Source organism: Bactrocera tryoni, unplaced genomic scaffold (genome assembly GCF_016617805.1).
Source record: "Bactrocera tryoni isolate S06 unplaced genomic scaffold, CSIRO_BtryS06_freeze2 scaffold_11, whole genome shotgun sequence".
NCBI classification, from domain to species: Eukaryota; Metazoa; Arthropoda; class Insecta; order Diptera; family Tephritidae; genus Bactrocera; species Bactrocera tryoni.
In genome coordinates, this window is record NW_024395824.1 from 18401233 (window position 1) to 18421079 (window position 19847).

Here is a 19847-nt window from a genome sequence, read left to right on the forward strand (position 1 = left end):
AACGTTGAGAGCTAGGCAGTCTGTTTCACCTCCACTGCAACACTGCACTCCTCTTCGTACCAGCTTTTATGTTGCCTTTTCCGAAAACCAATGGTTTCACTTGCAGCTGTACGTTAGAAGTTTGAAATGTCCTTCCACAGTTCCCTTATACCGAGTTGTTGTAGAATGCTCTTAGACAGCAGGAGTGCAAGTTGAATAGAAAATCGTTCGGCCATCTGTTGTGATTGAGTCTTTGTAGTAATTGTTGATGTGCGTTTTTTGCTGCACAGAGGCGGGTGCGAATATTGGCTGCAAGCGGCTTGGAGCGTCTAAGACACTAAAGTCGTTTCTTCCGTCTACTACAACATGATCCATCTGTTTGGGGGTTTTTCAATCCGGAGAAACCCAGGTAGCGCAATAAATTTTCTTATGCTGGTATCTACCATATTTCGGGCCCCGCTGAAGTCAATCAACCTCAACCCATTTGGGGATGTTTTATCATGGAGGCTGAATTTACAGACCGTAGTGCCAAACACACCTTCTTTGGCCACCCTGGCGTTAAAGTCGTCAAGCACGAGTTTGACATCGTGGCGGGGGCAGCTCTCATAAGCGCGTTCCTAGCGCTCATAAAAGGCATCTTTGGCCACATCGTCCTTCTCTTCCGTCGGGGCGTGGGAGCAGATCAGCGATATGTTGAAGAACTTCGCTTTGATGTGGATTGTGATTCGACGTTCATCCACCGGAGTGAATGACTGTACTCGGCGACGGAGTATCCCACCACGAATCCCACTCAGAATTTGTGCTTCTTTATATGGCCACTGTAGTAAATGCCAAAAAGACCTACAAGCCTCAGTCCTTTTCGCATCCATCGCATTTCGTGGACGGCGGTGATACCAGCCTTTACTCTAAGGAGGACATTAACCAGCTGGGCAGCGGCACTTTCCCTATTAAGGGACTGTACATTGCAAGTGCATGTCTGCAACTCATAATTCAAAACATTTCCATTGGTAGGGGTTTTTTACGTTTCGGTTCCCAAACCCAGCGCACAACCCTGGTTAGGGGATGTTTCGCTTTTTCACTTTAGCTCGACATTAAAGTGATTTGCTATTATTATAATTACTATTAAAATAACATGTATGTCATATGAAATACATATACTTATGATATTTAAATTCTTTAAGTTCAAAATATTGTTTTTATTCAGTATAGATATTTTTCATAAAACTCATTTGTTAACAATTTTCATATGATCTCTTTTTTTATTTCGATTTTACAATTAGAAAAACTTATTATATAATTTTTTTATATTATAAATTTTCCTTTATCGCAGTTTTGAACCATTTTATCATTACATTTTTGCATTTTTAAGCAATTTTTTTGTTATTATATTTGAATATACAATTGTTTTAAAAATAAAATTTTCACTAAGCTTTTAGCTTTTTAACTTATACAATATATTATTTCTGTTTGGCATTGGAATGAATAATTTGAAATCGGTAAATAACTATGTTCTACGTAGCTAAATTGCAAGTATGATTGACTCATTTTTGAATTTTTTCTTAAGAACCTTAATTTGTTCAACTGATCATTGAAGGAAACATGTGTCATTATTTCGTTATTCCGTGTTTGTACCTGGTTCAATGAGTTCAACACAACAACAACTTCAACAAATTATAATTTATAATTTATACAGACTATTATTGAAGTTGTTGTTTATTTAAATTAATTATATTATTGTGACTATTTTCTTTTACTGTCCTTAGATGCTCCCCGCTATCCTGTCTGTCTTCATCGTGCATTATAACCCGAACCGCCTCACCGCAATCGGCCAAACGATAACAGACCAAATAAAGTGTTCTTTATTAAATTTAATTTGAAAATGTTTATGGCTTTAACCTTGTAAATAATTTTTTTAATGTAAACTGAAATACAAAAAATTTGTTAATATAAGTATGTATATTCATTTTTTTTGTCTTTATTGAGGTATTCCATTCATTGATTGTTTCTGTTCTTTATTATTAAAAATTATAAAAAAGTATAAAATTAAAAAAAAATTACTCACATTTTCATAAATTTATTTACTACGGTTGACATTTTTCATTCGAATAACATTTCGAACGAACGGATACGTATGTCATCATTCCATTTGTATATGGTGATTGGCTTTATGACAGAGAACGTTTATCATAGAGAAGGTTCACGGTGCGGAAAACGTAAAAAATATTTTCGGCTAACTTGGTCGAGATGAGGGAGTTTAACCACTGCCAGCTCGGCAGGAGAAATCTTGAACAGAGCTGAGCATTGAATAAAAATCATGCTCAGAATTATATATTGCTGTTACAGACGTATATTAGCTCGTTTGTTTATATTTTTATACGTTTATATGCTAACATATGTATTCAAATGAATTCGTTTTGTGCATATTTACGAATACAGATGCAATAGAATACATTTGAAATAAATTACTTTTTCAAAGCAATATTCGTAGTTAATGCGAAAATGAGGCCTATTTTTTGATTATTAGTATTTGATATATTCATACTTATGTGTATACTTTATTACATATGTACACACATAACAAACTATAATAATATATTTAAAAAATTCGATATACTCGTATTACAATTGTGATAAATGTACATAAATCGAATATTTTATCATTCAAAACTTAAATTCACATGTATTACTATCTATGTTCGGACCGACATTGAAAACATTTTGAAAACACATTTGTATGTTGTGGAATCTAAGTCGTTCGGACCGACAATGTGTGTTTTCGATGAGTTTTCACTGACAACTATTGAAAGCGGCATTCTCTTGCTATTGAAAGATTGCACGATGATACAAAATGCAAAAATCTTATACCGAAATATGCAAGGCCAAGAGAGCACCCATTGCAGAATCTAGTGATATATGACGGCACGAAAATAAACATGGGTTTTGGTCTGACATATTTTACAGCCATTGCAAATAATTTTGTGCGTGTGTTCTGCAATTTCTGCACCGTGCAAGGTTTTGCAAAAGCAAAAATCCCCATAATATGATTTGTATATGGAATGTAAACAAATATCAAGTGACAATTTAGGGCCGGCAAAATATGTCTTCCAAAAACATCGATTAAATTAGAGCAGGCACCGATTATAATGAGTGGAATGTAAGTTTTCAAGTAGTTTTCAGCGAAAACTGTGTTTTCGTTTGACAGATTTTACATGGACGAAAACACAAGTTTTCGTGCGAAAACCCGTTTTTCCCATGAAAACATGTTTTCGTTGTCAGTTCGAACATAGTGTTATATATCATGACCATATGTGCTTATGTTCGCTTTCGCGAATTCAAATCACATTGTCACTTATCAGTAATAATGCGCGCTGCTCATACTTATGTTCGTCCATAAATGACGTATGACATTGGCACACAAATAATGCATACACAAACCTGCAAACGTTTCAAACAGCATCATACATACTTATATGCGTACACATGTAAATATGTGCGTATGACATTCCCACTCAAATAATGCATAGACAACATACATAGTTCACATGTAGATATGTCACCCGCAAAATTTACAAATCTTGTTCTACAAAAACAGCAATGGTTTCAAATAGCATCAGCGCCGTCACATTTGGCATGGCAGCCAAATAGTCGGCGCCCAAATTTGTAGAAAAACACATAACAACAACATTTTCATTCATGAGTGCAAGCGCACTTTCAACACCCAATCTCGCTTCATTCATAAAAGCAAATGGTGTCATCTCCCCTAGCATGCCTTTGCCTGCAAGCGTCTTTTCGCGACGATGGCAAAAGCTAAAAATCATAAATTGAACAATTTCTGATATCTTTCTAGAACAGAACCCCGCAAACTCGCAAAACACAGGAAGAAGCGACAAAAGCTGCAACATAGTTCTTGTTGATTTAAAATATTTGTCAATATTAAAATGTTCAAAATTATGGGAAGATTGCTATGCGGAGGCTGTCATTAACTCTCCCCTTCTTAAAATGAATCGTCCCCGATTCACTATTGTTGAAAATTCTCAAGCGTTTTTGAGAAGCGAAAATATACACTGGGAATGCGCGAATTAACTTGAACCCTAACTGCCTGTCACGAAAATTGTATATTTGCGAAAAAGATAAAAGACGCGTGCGTTCGGTTATAAGGTTCAATTACAATTCCTTTCTTTATTTTAGCAACTAGATGACTTAGCCTAAATCTTAAAGCTAACGGGAAAAAACAGTTGGAATGGAAGTATACAGGTATGTACAAAAAGAGGTGAGTAGTTCATTTTGTTAACTTATAGTAATAGATTAAGGTAAAGTATATATAACATTATTATTAGGGTAAGTATACAATACTAATATAATTCAATATTTATAATTTTTTATAATTCATTTTCTACAATTCATATATTATTTTTATTTTAGGTATAAATTTGTCGCTTGACGCAACACCGGCCACCTTGACAGGATCAGATTCCTTCAATATCCAGTGGAAGGACAGCCAGTTTGTGGATGGGGCGCTTAATCGTGCCCGTCTTGGTTGCTACTTCTGCGACTCGCACCTTGCCGTCTTGCCCTTCGACTTGCGACGACGCGCCCTAGTACCCACTGCTGCGGCGGCACGTTGTCCTCGTGGACGAGAACGAGGTCGTTGAGCTGCAAGCCACTTGTTGCGCTCCTGAAGGCCCGTCAGGTATACTTTGGACCACTGTCGCCAGAACTGTTGCTTGAGACAGCAAACAAGTTGCCATCTCTCGCAACAACGAACTGGGTCCACTGGCACCTTCTCTGGGGGTAATGCCCGCAGGGAGCATCCTATTAATAGATGCGCTGGTGTTAACGCCTCGCCGTCGTTGGGATCTTGGCTCAGAGGTACTAGGGGGCGAGAGTTGAGGATGGCCTCCACTTCGGCCAACACTGTTGCTAACTCCTCTGCTGTGAGTAGCGCGCTGCCGGTTACCCGAACGATGTGGTGTTTGGCGGACTTCACCGCGGCTTCCCATAATCCGCCGAAGTGCGGCGCCCGCGGTGGTATAAAGATGAAGCTGCACCCTTCGTCTGCTGCGAATCTCTTCAGTTCTGGACCCATTGCCAGAAACGCCTCCTTCAATTCGCGCAGCTTGCGATCGGCGCCGACGAAATTGGTGGCGTTGTCGCTGAATATCTTCGTCGGGATTCCTCGGCGTCCAATGAACCTTTTTAGGGCGAAAATAAATGAATTAGAAGATAGGTCCGAAACTAATTCTAAATGTACTGCTTTTGAAGTAAAGCAAACGAAAACTGCAATATATGTTTTTACGGGTGGTCGACCGCGTATTTTTAACGTTGTGTATATCGGACCACAAAAATCTACGCCACATATAAGAAAGGGCCGTAGTGCTCGAAGTCTTTCGACTGGCAAATTTCCCATTATTTGGTTTTGCAACTTCGGCTTGTAATGAAAACAATGTATACAGTTTCTTACGGTTCTACTGCAAGCTTCTCGGGCATTAATTAGCCATATGCGTTCTCGAAGAAGCGCTACCAACGCTTTAGCCCCAGCGTGGTGATTTCGAATGTGCAGGAACCGTAAATACGTTGTAACGAAGTGCGAACTTTTATTTAATAAAAGCGGAAATTTGGCATCGTATGGGAGAGGTGCATTTAATAAGCGACCTCCTACTCGGATTAATTTGAACGACAGCGTCTTATCCGAGTATTCATGCAAAAACGGGTTGAGTTTTTGCAAGTTTGCGGGTAGGGTGGTACCTTTATGCAATTTTTGAATAACATCCGAAAATTCTGAATGTTGGACCACCTGTGCAATTTTTAGAAAGCTCAAGTTTAGCTCTTCTGAAGTCAGATCTTGGCCTCTGGAGGATTTTGGTGGTCGCCTGATCCATCGTAATATATATGCGACCACACGAAGCAATTTTTTATGAGAAGAGAATTTTTCAATAAGGTCCAATATTGAGTTTTTCTCAGCAGTCGAAATTAATGTAAATGTATTTTTCTTCTTCTCTAATGCTTCGTCTTCTGGTGAGAGCTGGAAGTGGTTATTAATTGGCCATAATGCAGGGTCTTCTAGGAGGAACTGTGGACCGCCAAACCATATCGAATTATTCAATTCGTCCACGTTACAACCCCGAGACACTTGATCCGCGGGATTTTGTTTCGTTGGCATATGTCGCCAATGTACTTTGTCAGTCAACTCTTGAATTTCGGACACTCTGTTTGCGACGAAGGTTTGTAGTGAAGATGGATGTGTTTTAATCCAATGTAAAACGATTTCAGAGTCTGTCCAAAATGTAATATTTTCGAAATGTCGACTCAACATAGGCGCAACTCTTGACCATAATTTCGAAAGAAGATGTGCTGCCGAGAGCTCAAGACGCGGAAGAGATTTGGTCTTCAGCGGAGCCACTCTAGACTTTGCAGTAAGCAGCATGCATTTAATACCACTAGCAGATTGGCTTCGTATGTATATGCAGCATCCGTACGCCCTTATTGAGGCGTCGGAGAAGCCATGTATCGGGTGATTTTTTAAGAGCTTGATAACTTTTTTTAAAAAAAAAACGCATAAAATTTGCAAAATCTCATCGGTTCTTTATTTGAAACGTTAGATTGGTTCATGACATTTACTTTTTGAAGATAATTTCATTTAAATGTTGACCCCGGCTGCGTCTTAGGTGGTCCATTCGGAAAGTCCAATTTTGGGCAACTTTTTCGAGCATTTCGGCCGGAATAGCCCGAATTTCTTCGGAAATGTTGTCTTCCAAAGCTGGAATAGTTGCTGGCTTATTTCTGTAGACTTTAGACTTGACGTAGCCCCACAAAAAATAGTCTAAAGGCGTTAAATCGCATGATCTTGGTGGCCAACTTACGGGTCCATTTCTTGAGATGAATTGTTCTCCGAAGTGTAGCGCCATCTTGTTGAAACCACATGTCAACCAAGTTCAGTTCTTCCATTTTTGGCAACAAAAAGTTTGTTAGCATCGAACGATAGCGATCACCATTCACCGTAACGTTGCGTCCAACAGCATCTTTGAAAAAATACGGTCCAATGATTCCACCAGCGTACAAACCACACCAAACAGTGCATTTTTCGGGATGCATGGGCAGTTCTTGAACGGCTTCTGGTTGCTCTTCACCCCAAATGTGGCAATTTTGATTATTTACGTAGCCATTCAACCAGAAATGAGCCTCATCGCTGAACAAAATTTGTCGATAAAAAAGCGGATTTTCTGCCAACTTTTCTAGGGCCCATTCACTGAAAATTCGACGTTGTGGCAGATCGTTCGGCTTCAGTTCTTGCACGAGCTGTATTTTATACGGTTTTACACCAAGATCTTTGCGTGCAAAATCTTCCATGTGGTCGAATAACACAAACCCAATTGCTGCGTGAACGGCGACGAATCGACATTTCACGGTCTTCAGCCACACCTCAGAAACAGACGCAATATTCTCTTCTGTACGCACCGTACGCATTCGTGTGGTTGGTTTAATGTCCAATAAAGCAACTGAGTGCGAAACTTGGTCACAATCGCATTAATTGTTTGCTCACTTGGTCGATTATGTAGACCATAAATCGACGTAAAGCGCGAAACACATTTCGAACCGAACACCGATTTTGGTAATAAAATTCAATGATTTGCAAGCGTTGCTCGTTAGTAAGTCTATTCATGATGAAATGTCAAAGCATACTGAGCATCTTTCTCTTTGACACCATGTCTGAAATCCCACGTGATCTGTCAAATACTAATGCATGAAAATCCTAACCTCAAAAAAATCACCCGATATTTGGCAGATGGCACTCGACTCAACGTTTACGTAACGAGGAATGCTTATCGATGAGAGCTGCATTAGGTTGGCTTTAAAGTTCTGCCAGCTAGTGTCAAGGCGCAATGGAATCGACTCATCCCAATCTAGTTTTTGGATCCAAAGCTCTTGCAATAAGATTTTCGCTTTGGTAACTAGTGGGGCTAGTAATCAAGAGGATCAAAAAGGCGAGCAGAAACTGACAATATATTTCTTTTAGTAGCTCGCAGATCATTAAAATTGTCATCTAAAACAAAGCGAAACAAATCCTCTTTCGGCAACCAATGGATTCCTAACGTTTTAGTGGAACTTTTGTCATTGAAGCTTAATGACTTTCAGTGCAATCACTGTCGAAAAATTTAGGGTGGTTCGAAAACCACTTCGTTAAGGTGAATCCTGCCGAGTTTAATATTTTATTTACCTCACTTCTCAAAAGATCTAGAGACTCAAAATTTTCGGACCCTGTTAATAAATCATCAACATAAAAGTCTCTTTTTGATGGCCAATGAACCGAGTGGATATTTCATTGTATTGGCATCACTGAGCATTTGCAAACACCGTGTTGCGAGAAATGGAGCAGGCGCAGTGCCGTATGTTACGGTGTTAAGACGAAAAATTTGAATTTGCTCAGAAGGATGCTCTCTCCACACAATGAGTTGACAATTTCTGTCTTCTTCATGCATAATTATTTGACGATACATTTTAGTAATGTCCGCTGTTAGTGCATACTTATGTAAGCGAAAACGAAGAAGAGTTGAGTATAACTCTTCTTGGATGGTTGGACCTACCATCAAAAGTTCATTCAACGCTATTTGAGTTGAAGATCGACTCGAGGCATCAAATACAACACGTAATTTGGTTGTTGTGCTCTCGGGCCTTAAAACGCATTGATGCGGAATGAAGTAGTGTGGCTCACTCGGGATCTTATTGTTCGTTGGGCTCATGTGACCCAATGCTCTATATTCATTCATAAAGTCCAGATACATTTTACGAAGTTCTGGATCTTTTAATGTCCTTCTCTCCAGGGCCTGAAACCGCCGAACTGCGGTTTCATAGGAGTGACCGAGTAACTTACGGTCAGCTTTAAAAGGCATTCTTACTTGAAGCCGTCCTGAAGGCAATACTTGAGTTGTATTTACGAAAAATTTTTCACACTCTTGTTGCTCTTGTGTGAATTTAATGCCATTCGATTCTGAAGGTAATTCTTCTAGAGCCCAAAACCTTTGAACTACTGAATCTATTGACGTTAAGTCTTCTTCAGCTTGGCATAATGTGCTATGTAATCTGGGAGGAGAACTTATATTACTGGCGTATTTGCCAGATACTATCCATCCTAAAAGGGTTTTTGAAGTGTTGGTTGGTTAGGACCATTTTTAATTTGGCCAACAGCTAAAAGGTCGAAAAATGTTTCAGCACCCAATAGGATATCCACTTTTAGATTTATGGAATTCTGGGTCCGCCAATTCAATATTGTGCGGAATTTTCCAGCCATTAACATTGATGTTATGGTCAGGATGATTTGCCGAAATGCATCGCATTACCCAGAATTCCGCCGAAAATTCAAAATTATTTAACCGCGACTTGACAAACGCGCTTAGTTTTGACCCCACTTTTGTATTGGAATTGCCAATTCCAATTACGCTTAAGGTTTTGTGCTGACGTCGAATCCGCAACTTTTGTGCCAAGTCCTCCGTCATAAAGTTAACCTGGGAGCCTGAGTCCAGCAAGGCTCTCGCAGGCAGGTAATCTCCGCAGCTGGTCCTCACTAGAATTACTGCTGTTGCCAACATGACCCGATCCGGCATACTGGCTGTATGCATGGCATGTGTGGTTGATGGTTGCGGATGAGGTGCAGCGGGGAAAGAGACTGGATATTGGTGCAACAGTGTGTGATGCGATCGATTGCACACACGACATCGATCCGCTCTGCACTTGGAAACGGTATGTCCCTTACGCAAGCAATTTATGCATAAGGGTACCGATTTGACGAACTCGAACCTCTGTTGCACCGGAAGAGCCTTGAAAGTAGGGCAGGCAGTTAGATGGTGATCCCTCGATTTGCATTGTTGGCAAAGAGGCTGCCTCGTATTTGCTGCAACTAGCGCCGATTTGGTCCTATCCATTTGTTGTTGCTTTCCATGACTCGTACTGCCTGTTGGTATGGGCTTCGTCCTTGAGTGGGATGCTCCTTCCGCTGATAGTTGCTGGTATCTTCGATTTAGAGTGGCTTCACATTCCTTCCACAGTGGCAGTTTGTCATAGTTCAGCGCTTCTTCCCATTTGGATCGGGTGACAGGGTCAACCTTTGTCATTACTAAATGTATGATTATTGCGTTCGTTATTTGTTTTTCATCGCCCAGCGATAGCAATGAATCATACATATACCGCTGACACTTCGTCTATCATTGAACGCAAGGAAGGCGCAGAAGGCTTTGGGATTGTTGGCAGCTCAAAAAGTTTAGATATTGTATTGAAAAATATCAGACATTTATTATCATAAACTTTTTCGAGACTTGCCAACGCCTTCGGATAATTTTCATCCGACATCTGAAACGCTTTAACTGTTCCCAAAGCCTCTCCAGACAGACAATTAACCAAATGGTTAAATTTTTCAATATCTGGGATATTTGGATCGTTATGAACCAAGCTCTCGAACAAACTCATAAAATTTTTGAATTCGGAATATTCTCCCTTGAATTTCGGCAAATTCATTTTAGGGAGCCTTGAGCTGTGAGAAGCTACGAAAGATGTTTCGGCAAGTGAATTTTTATTTTTGCTAAAATTGACTTTATTATGGACTTCGTTTCAACGATGATGTCCTCTAACTCCCTCGGGCCATGTCGTCTTCATCTATTTCTTCAATCTTTGATTGGCACTTCATTAATTTTTCACTGTGTGAATTTAATATATCGAGACGACATTCCAATTCTATTGGATCTAAAGACATAGTCTTTTCGAGAAGGCCCGTTTTAATGCGCAAAATACTACTTTTCGCAACCGTTCTTTGACGTCTTAACGATTTTAAGTCCGTCAACTCCTTACTGGGAGACAGGTTTGCGAGAGTTGGCTTTGGCTTGCTCATTTTGCGTTGGTTAAATTAAATTTCCGAAAGAAAGACTATAACGGTTGGCAACAGATATATCAAGAATCGATAATGAAAACGAAAAAATAAATGTCGATTCCCAAATATACGAAAGCCAAACCAATAGCAATAAAGGCTGGCAACAAATATATTTGGAATCGGTTACGAAAACGAAAAAAAAAGATAATATCGATTCCCAAGTATACGAAAGCCAAACCAATAAATGCGCAAAATGAGCAATAGCACAAGAAGTAATTTAATCGGAAAATGTCCGAACGAAAATCGACAAAAATTGCGAAAAAACGACCGATAATTGCAAACGCGGATCGAAAAAATTGCGAAAAACGAGATAATTTAATTTTGCAATTAATAACTTTTTCACCTTTATTTCAAAATAAAGGGCTACCGCAAAGTCCCAAAATCCCTTGATTCACTTTAAATTTATACATTTAGATATAAACATACGTGGGGTTCAAATATGTATATCGTTTTTATAGTATATAATATATGTATATATTGTTATATATGTATGTATGTCAATATAGTGAACAAAAAGGGAGAGCCAAAAACTGAAAGTGCACTTGTTTTGTTGTAGTTTGCTTTTTTATTTTGCACTGCTTTCAGTAATTCGCACTGTTTGCCGGCGCTTACAGCTGTTTGCCGGCGCTTACGTCCCTTTGGCACACGATGCAGCGGCAGCTCATTCCCACGACGGCAGCGGATTGATGGCAGTAGCGTAGATGGCAGCGGCGTTGATGGCAGCGGCGAAGATGGCAGCGACGTTGATGGCAGCAGTGATTTCAGTAGTAACGGGTGCTTATACCGGCACTTTGCTTTTACCGGTTCTCTTAACGCGGCACTTGAAACGGTTTTGTTTTAACTGGTTTTCCACCGGTTTTTTAAAACTGTTTTTTTTAACGTTTTTTTTTTAACGTTTTAGGATAGCCTTCTCGTTAATCACAAAATTAAACACTTTGGTACGATTTTTTCTAGAATTCACTGTACCCAATTTGCTTGTGCGCCTTTTCACACTTTTTATTTATTTCACTTTTTGTCACTTTGAGCACTTGCACTTTTGAGTGCTTGCACATATGCACCTCTTGTTTTTGTTTTTTTTTTGTTTTTTGTAGGTTTAGGAACGCAGAGTTGGTAAGTATTTTAATTATACACTTTACACGGAACTTTTCATTTATTATATTTTTCTTCTTTTTCTGTTGCTGTTTAGGTATCACTGCACCACACAATGTATTATTTTATAAATTTTTTGTTCGCTTTGCGCACTGTATATTTTTTTTTTTTTTGTGTTTGTTCACTGCACTTCACTTTTGCACATATGTATATGTAAGTATGTATTTTGTTTCAATTTTTTGTAACTTTGTTTTATGTATATATATTATTAATTTTTTCCTTATTTAGGTATTATTATCACTGCACAGCTTGGTCACTTCCACTATATGTATGTTATTGTATTTTATTGTCTTTTACTTTATTTTATTGTTTTAGGTGATTATTCACACTTCACTTAACCGAAGACCGAGAACCGAACCGATTGACAGGCAATTAGAAACGATAATAGTTAATTAAACGAAAACGAAAGTCAAATAAATATTGTAAGCTCACGCACTTAGTCCCTGCTCGGGCGCCATGAAAATTCTCAAGCGTTTTTGAGAAGCGAAAATATACACTGGGAATGCGCGAATTAACTTGAACCCTAATTGCCTGTCACGAAAATTGTATATTTGCGAAAAAGATAAAAGACGCGTGCGTTCGGTTATAAGGTTCAATTACAATTCCTTTCTTTATTTTAGCAACTAGATGACTTAGCCTAAATCTTAAAGCTAACGGGAAAAAACAGTTGGAATGGAAGTATACAGGTATGTACAAAAAGAGGTGAAGTAGTTCATTTTGTTAACTTATAGTAATAGATTAAAGGTAAGTATATATAACATTATTAGGGTAAGTATACAATACTAATATAATTCAATATTTATAATTTTTTATAATTCATTTTTCTACAATTCATATATTATTTTTATTTTAGGTATAAATTTGTCGCTTGACGCAACAATTGTTTTGAGTTAATTTATATATTTGATATATTTGATATGAGCTTCTTGAAATTGTATATTTTCGATTGGTTTGGGAATTTCGGGAGATTTTTTTAATTTTAGTATTATGTAAGTTATGAAAAGTATTCCCAAGATTAAAATTACCAAAAAAAATATTGAACTGTGATGTTCTGTTGCGTTCTGCTAAAATATCTATATTATCTACTTTTAACAGTTTATTAGTTGTTTCGATGTATTCTAAAATTTCAAAATTATTTATATGGTTATTTTTAAGATAATTCCAAATTTTTGTTCCAATGTTTTCATAAGTTTGGTTATTTATGACAGTATTATTTTCAAATGTTATTAAATATGTTCTAATAAGTGATTGATTGTCTATAATATTTTTTCCTGAAACTAATATCGCTCCAGGTTTAATTTCTTCAATTTGCAAGTGTTTTTCTTTTAATTTTTTACATTTTCCTTGTTTTTTGTTTAAAATTTCTGACAAACATGTGCTTTTTTTATTTAGTTTACGATAAGTTTTTGAAATTTCTGTTTTACAATTTTGAATATTAAAAAATTTACTGTTACAATATATTATGTTCTGGTCAACAATAAGCTTACCACCTAATTGAGCTATGGCTCTTACATCATAGTACTTACATTTTAGTTCTATTTTAGGGTAATTTATTTACATAGATTATAATTATGTTTCCCTTTTGGGCTATTTTAAATTTAGAAATGTCTATTAAATCTGTTATGGTCATTATACCGTGTTGGTAATATGTTATGTTTTTTAATTCATCAAAAAGTAAAATTGTTGGATTTAAAATTCCAATTTTACCAAAAGGTTTTGCATCTATTAAATTTTGTAGTATTATTACATATTACATTGCATATCGATTTCGTTTTCTTTTAATGTTCCTGTTAGTGGTATCACCTTTAATATTATTTACTGTGTCAGTTAATTTTGCTACTATTTTAAAAATTTCTGAATTTGTTGTGAATTGTTTTTTGTTATTTATTACTAGTTCGTCTAATTTGTCATAAATTTTTACAAAGTCATCATGGTCTGGTGTTCCAGCTATCCATTTCAAAAGTGTTCCTAATTCATTTATACCCCTTTTTTGCTTAAAATGGTTATGTTTCAATTGTTCTAATAAAGTTTCAATTATCAAAATTTCAGATTCTGTTTCCTGTGTAATAATGCTTAGGCTGCCATGATTGTGTTTGTTATTACTGTAAAAATTTCTATTTTCATCTGCTATTATACTATGTTCAAAATAAGATAAATTAGTAATGTGAAATAGGTCCCCGTATACCTCATAAATGGAAACATCTCTATTTTCGATAAATACATATAGGGTATTCACAAGGTGTCATAGTGCGTCATATCGTCATATTGTCATATTTTTTATGACTGTCATACCAACACTGTTGTTGTTTCACATGCAAAATTAAAATATGGCTGATACAACACTGCGTGGTATGTTTCTTGAGTTCGCTATTCTATCAGCTATATTTGTTTACTATCTTATTATTGGCCTTTAAGTGTTTGAAATTAATAAATTTAATAAATCTCGTTATTAATATGGAAGGAAACCACGATATTCAGGTAAATTAAGTTGATTATAAGTGAAATATGAAAATATTTTGATGTTTATGTGGTTGCAAATGATTTTATTGCAGTGTAAACCAAAACGCCGCCGTTTCAACCCGGTACATAAGTGGAATGCGGCAGAAGAAAAAGCGCTTGTGGAGTTCCTAATGGAAATAGAAGTTTCGAGGTTTGTCATTTTAATTTAAAAAAACAAAACAAAGTCAAATAATTTTTTTTTAAAGAAACCAACGGCTCAAAGCTTTTATGGTTTATTATAATAAAGCAAAGGAGTTGGAATTGTCGACAGGCGCAGGAAGTATGGAAGGCAACACAATAAAAAGTAAATTCTTTTAAGGAAATCTCTTTTTTTTTTAATCGTGACCATTATTTTTTTCTATAGATACTTTAAGAAAAATGTATTTTTTCTATGAAGAGTTGGACGATATTTTCGGCAGCAGATTAAATTGTTCTGCAGTAGTGGAAGACAGTTTGCTGACGCTGTTAGAAAGCGATTCTACAAGTCAATCGGGAGCAGAATGTGTGGTTGAAGCGGGCAGTTCAGTTGAAGCTGAAGAATTACAAAGTCCAGCGTTAAACGACAATGTGTGCACTCGAAGGCAGAAAGGAATATATTCCAAAACTGCCTTGTCAGATAGTTTGCAGGTTCATGGCGAGATCGCAGAAATAAGGAAGCAAAAGCTTAAGATTGATGTTGCAGCAAGGGAAAGAGAAATGTCAATCAAAGAAAAAGAATTAGAGTTAAAAGAAAAAGAGATAGAATTAAAAGAAGAGAAATTAATGACAAATTAGAAATTGAAAAAATTAAATTACAAATGCAGGAGAGGTTGCCAATGGAAGAGCTTAGGCTAAAATATAAATAATTTTACAATGCACTACATTTTTAGTTCACTGAATTTATTTTTATTATTATGTGATTTTTTATGTTTTAAATGAAGTTTTTATGTTATAAGTTTTGTTGTGATATTAACAGTTAGTGCCTTTTGAAGAATACGAAAATGAAATGATAACTGTACCTAACCCAAAATAAAAGAACCAAAATCAAAAATATAGTTGCATTATAATTAAGCAAAATAATCATGCATTTTTATTGACTTGTATGATTAAAGAACAAATGCATATGCATATGTGTATAAGTAGATATTAAATATTTTGATTTTGTATACAACGAAGCAAGCAATTTCTCATATTATTTTCTGATGATAAAGGGAATTGAGGCATCAAAATTTCATTGCTGTTTTCATTATCTATATCGAAACTGATTAACATGTTGTGAAGAATACAACACACCATAATCCAGTCATTGCATTCCTTCTTATTTGAAGTTGAAAGCATTCTAAATTTATGCTCCTTTAAACTACCGAATTTCTCTTTCAAAAGACCAAAAAAATTCTCAATCGTACACGGTATTTGGAAAAATACGCGTTGAATAAATCCCTTTCTTCTTTTCTATGTTTAACACTGTTTTGCCGGAAGGGCGTTATTAAATTTGGTTTTAGTGGATAGCCACTATCTCCCGCGACCCACTCTGATGTCGAAAAGAATCGTTCTGGATGCTTTACTAGTGAACAATTTGAAAATATTAATAACCAATCGTCACCTATCTTATGCGCAATTTATAGTCACAAATCGCTTATAGTTTTACAGAATATTGACGTTACGCGAATAGTAAATTTCATGCTGCATAACTGGTGCTTCAGCTAATTTTATTTCGAAACCATCGATGTAACCCACACACCCTGGCATTTCTTTCGCAGTTGCGGACACAATTTCCAGTCTTTCTCTTTCATTGGGCCAGTACAAAAACTCATTTTTTAACCGCAATATGGCTTTAAAAATTCGGTGCGCTACATTTTAAATAGTGCCTCCATCACCCACACCAAATAAGGAAGCCACTTTGCGAACAGATTGTCCATCGCCGGAAGATCCCAACCGATACAGCACTATTTTGAGTTACAGTTCGATTGGAAGTAGTGGAGCACTTGAACTTGTCATAAAAACAGCATCATTTTTAATTAATTCTAAGATACGTTCGCATTCCTCCGGGCGAACACGAAGCATCTGATTGAATCTGCTTTCGTCAAGATTCCTTAGCACATTTCGCTGGCAACTGGAACATTTTGGTAAGCCGAAATGAACGCTTCTTCTGTTGCTCAGCAAACAGCTCATGCTGATCAAAAAACTTTCAATAGCTTCGTCTTCTTCGTCACCTGGCAAAGTATAAATATTTCTATTTAATGAAGAAATGTATGCAAATACTCACTTGATTCAACTCCTAATAGAGCCAATGCATGATTTTCACATAAAGTAGCTATAATTTTATTTTTCTGTCTTTCTGGTGGCATTTCTGTGTTCTTAATTTTTTACTATCAGCTGATTAAGTGTAGAAATATGACAAAATATGACATACAACAGTTAAGGGTGCTCACAAGTGTCGTATTTTTTAAGAATATTAAAATATGACATAAGACATACAACAAAACTTGTGAATTGCCTAATAGTCTTGTCGGGTATAGTCTATAATATCAGCCGCTGCTGAGCTGATTAGTGTAGTCAAAATTAAAATGATCATATTGGAAACCTATAATAATTATGATTTTATATTATCTTTATGAATAATTTTATTTCTAGTATTAATTATTATTTTATTCTCTAAATTTTCCTTAATTTGCTTTTTTTAATACGCTTTTATTAGCTTCACTTGTATGTATGTATGTATGTTTGTAACTTTTTTAAGTGATACTGAAACCTAGAATATTTGAGCGACACTATAGGAAGGCGATGGTAAGTTTAAGCACCTCACCAAAAAGATGCGCTTAAAAGTGTGCAACATCTATATACATAAAACTAGTTTTGGTGATATTTGAATAGCATACTGAGTTGGGCGTCGACCGTTCATAAGATCAGAGAACGTATATTATAGAGAAGGTTCACGATGTCGAGAATTTAGGGATATTTGGATTTTGGGATATTTACTGAAATTATTAGCGCATTTCACCATTTAACATCAGGGGCACGACAATAACAGAACTGAGTAGTTGTTACAGAAAATGGGAAAAAATATGTTAATTTGTACGCTTACAGATTCCCTTTTTACTATGCGCACACGATGCTGCATATAATTTATAGATCGGTATACATATGTACATACATATATTTGTTATGAAAGCACATAAGTGTGTACATACATATGTATGTACATATATATTTTAAGATTGAGCTATTTTATGATGAATTCCATAAAATCTTTACAAATATATAATTCAATAAGATTTGTATTACTACCTAAATATGCATTTTATATAGGTTTGGTACGACATACATATGTTTATTTATATACTTAAATAAATATTTGCTTTGGGCATTGAACTTTTCGATATCATGTTAAAAGACCAAGCGGTCGCACATTTGCCCATATATAATTATGTGTGCATGTAAACAAATATGACAGACCATACGCATAATGTTTGTAAATTTGTCTACATGCAACAAATGTATGTAAATATGTACACTCAATGCTTCATGCGAAATCTACGTTGACGCGGACAACCAATGGCGAAGCTCATATTTTTTGCTTTCATGTCAAAGAGTCAATGTGTCGAAAGAATGTCGCGACGACAAAGCTTCACAACGTTGTGTTGTTGGTAGAAAATCCGAGCTGTGCCGAAAACGAGCGAACGATCGCCAATTGCAACTGCTTCCCTTGCCGCTGTACCAGCTTCGCTTACAAACCAACGTAGATATGTATGTTTGTGTGTGGGCTTGCATATATGTCGACTCAGATTTTTGCAAGCCGCGTAACAATATTTTGTACATTCCTTGACAAATACAGTCAATCCCGGTTATGTGCCACAATCAAAGATACAGATTTTTGTGCTTTGTTAAAAATAAAAATATAATATGGCACATAAGCGGGTGCGGATACTTAAGCGAGTGGTACCTAAAACAATAATTTCCATGTATATCAAAAAACAACCGTGAGATGCAGCAAGATATGGGCAATTAAGAGGACTGATTTTCATTTAAGCGGAATACTACTTAACAGGGACTCACCGTACACATACATAAATAAGAGGAATATAGAATATTTTCTTTGGCACATTTCTTGACTTGAAAATCGACAAATAAACTACATATGTTGTCAATTTTATTCTATACTTATATTTGCGGGTTTGTCGCTTTTTCCTTCTCATACAAATATCAGAAATTGTTCAATTTATGATTTTTAGCTTTTGCCATCGTCGCCAAAAGACGCTTGTTGGCAAAGGCATGCTCGGGGAGTTTTTATGAATGAAGCAAGTTTGCCTGTTGAAAGTGTGCTTGCGTTCATGAATGAAAATCTTGTTGTTGTGTGTTTTTCTACAAATTTGGGCATCGACTTGACTGCCATATTGACTTGTGACGCTGCTGATGCTATTTGAAACCATTGTTGTTTTTGTAGAAGAATATTCGTAGTTTTTGCGGGTGACATATCTACATGTGAACGTATGTATAAGTATGTATGTTGCGTATGCATTATTTGTGTGGGAATGTCATGCGCACATATTTACATGTGTACTCATATTTGTATGTTGGTTTTTATACATTATTTGTTCGTATAATGTCGTACACATATGCATGTACATACATACATACAGAGCAGTGCGCACACTTATTACTGATAAATGATATTACGATTTGAATTTGAATTGTACTTACATACATATGTGCAAATTAAAAACTCCGTTTAGTTCTCGTGGGCAACTACGGGCAACTGCCTGTGGTCAACTCCCGTGTGGTCAACTGCCTCGTTTTCTTTATTATGTTTTCTTATATACAGTATTTTGCTTAAGTCTAGATACAAATATTTATCTTACATTCTAGGAAGTATATCTACAATCCACTTGAGATATGACATACATATGTTACAAGTGGAAAGATTCATCTTACAATCTATGAATTATATTTTGGGACCACCTGAGGTGGACAGTATTAGCAAAGTACACATAATGTTTCAATACGGACCATATGGGTCGTAAGTGTCATGTTACATATTTGTGACAGATAAAGAATATGTTCATGTAATGTGAACTGGTGGTATTAACTCCCCCACCTCTAAATTGAAGCGACCCGATTCAAATGGATATATAGTAGTACGCGAGGCTATAGACTATTTATCAATTTGAACAGTACTATCTTGAAATCTTAATTTATTTAAATTTGACTCTTAAATATACTTTCGATACATTTTATATTATTTTTGACTTCTAATTATTTTTTGATGGAAGTATTTTTATATATGACATCTTTTTATTGTATTATTGCCTGAATACATTTCAGCAAT

The 19847-nt window shown here is 36.2% G+C and overlaps 1 protein-coding gene across 3 annotated transcripts in view; it reads left to right on the plus strand.

Annotated features, from left to right (window-relative positions):
- LOC120779678 overlaps positions 1-15575 on the plus strand; it is a 74868-nt gene extending 59293 nt beyond the window's left edge. Inside the window, exons 1-4 of one of the 3 annotated variants that reach the window (XM_040112038.1) lie at positions 13915-14521; positions 14596-14693; positions 14749-14846; positions 14907-15575. In XM_040112038.1, coding sequence (XP_039967972.1) covers positions 14498-14521; positions 14596-14693; positions 14749-14846; positions 14907-15316 — 630 coding nt within the window. In that variant the 5' untranslated portion in view covers positions 13915-14497 and the 3' untranslated portion in view covers positions 15317-15575. Of the gene's footprint in view, positions 1-13914; positions 14694-14748; positions 14847-14906 lie in introns of those variants that run through there. The other 2 variants (XM_040112037.1, XM_040112039.1) reach the window with 2 other exon arrangements.
- Positions 15576-19847: the final 4272 nt, after the last annotated feature.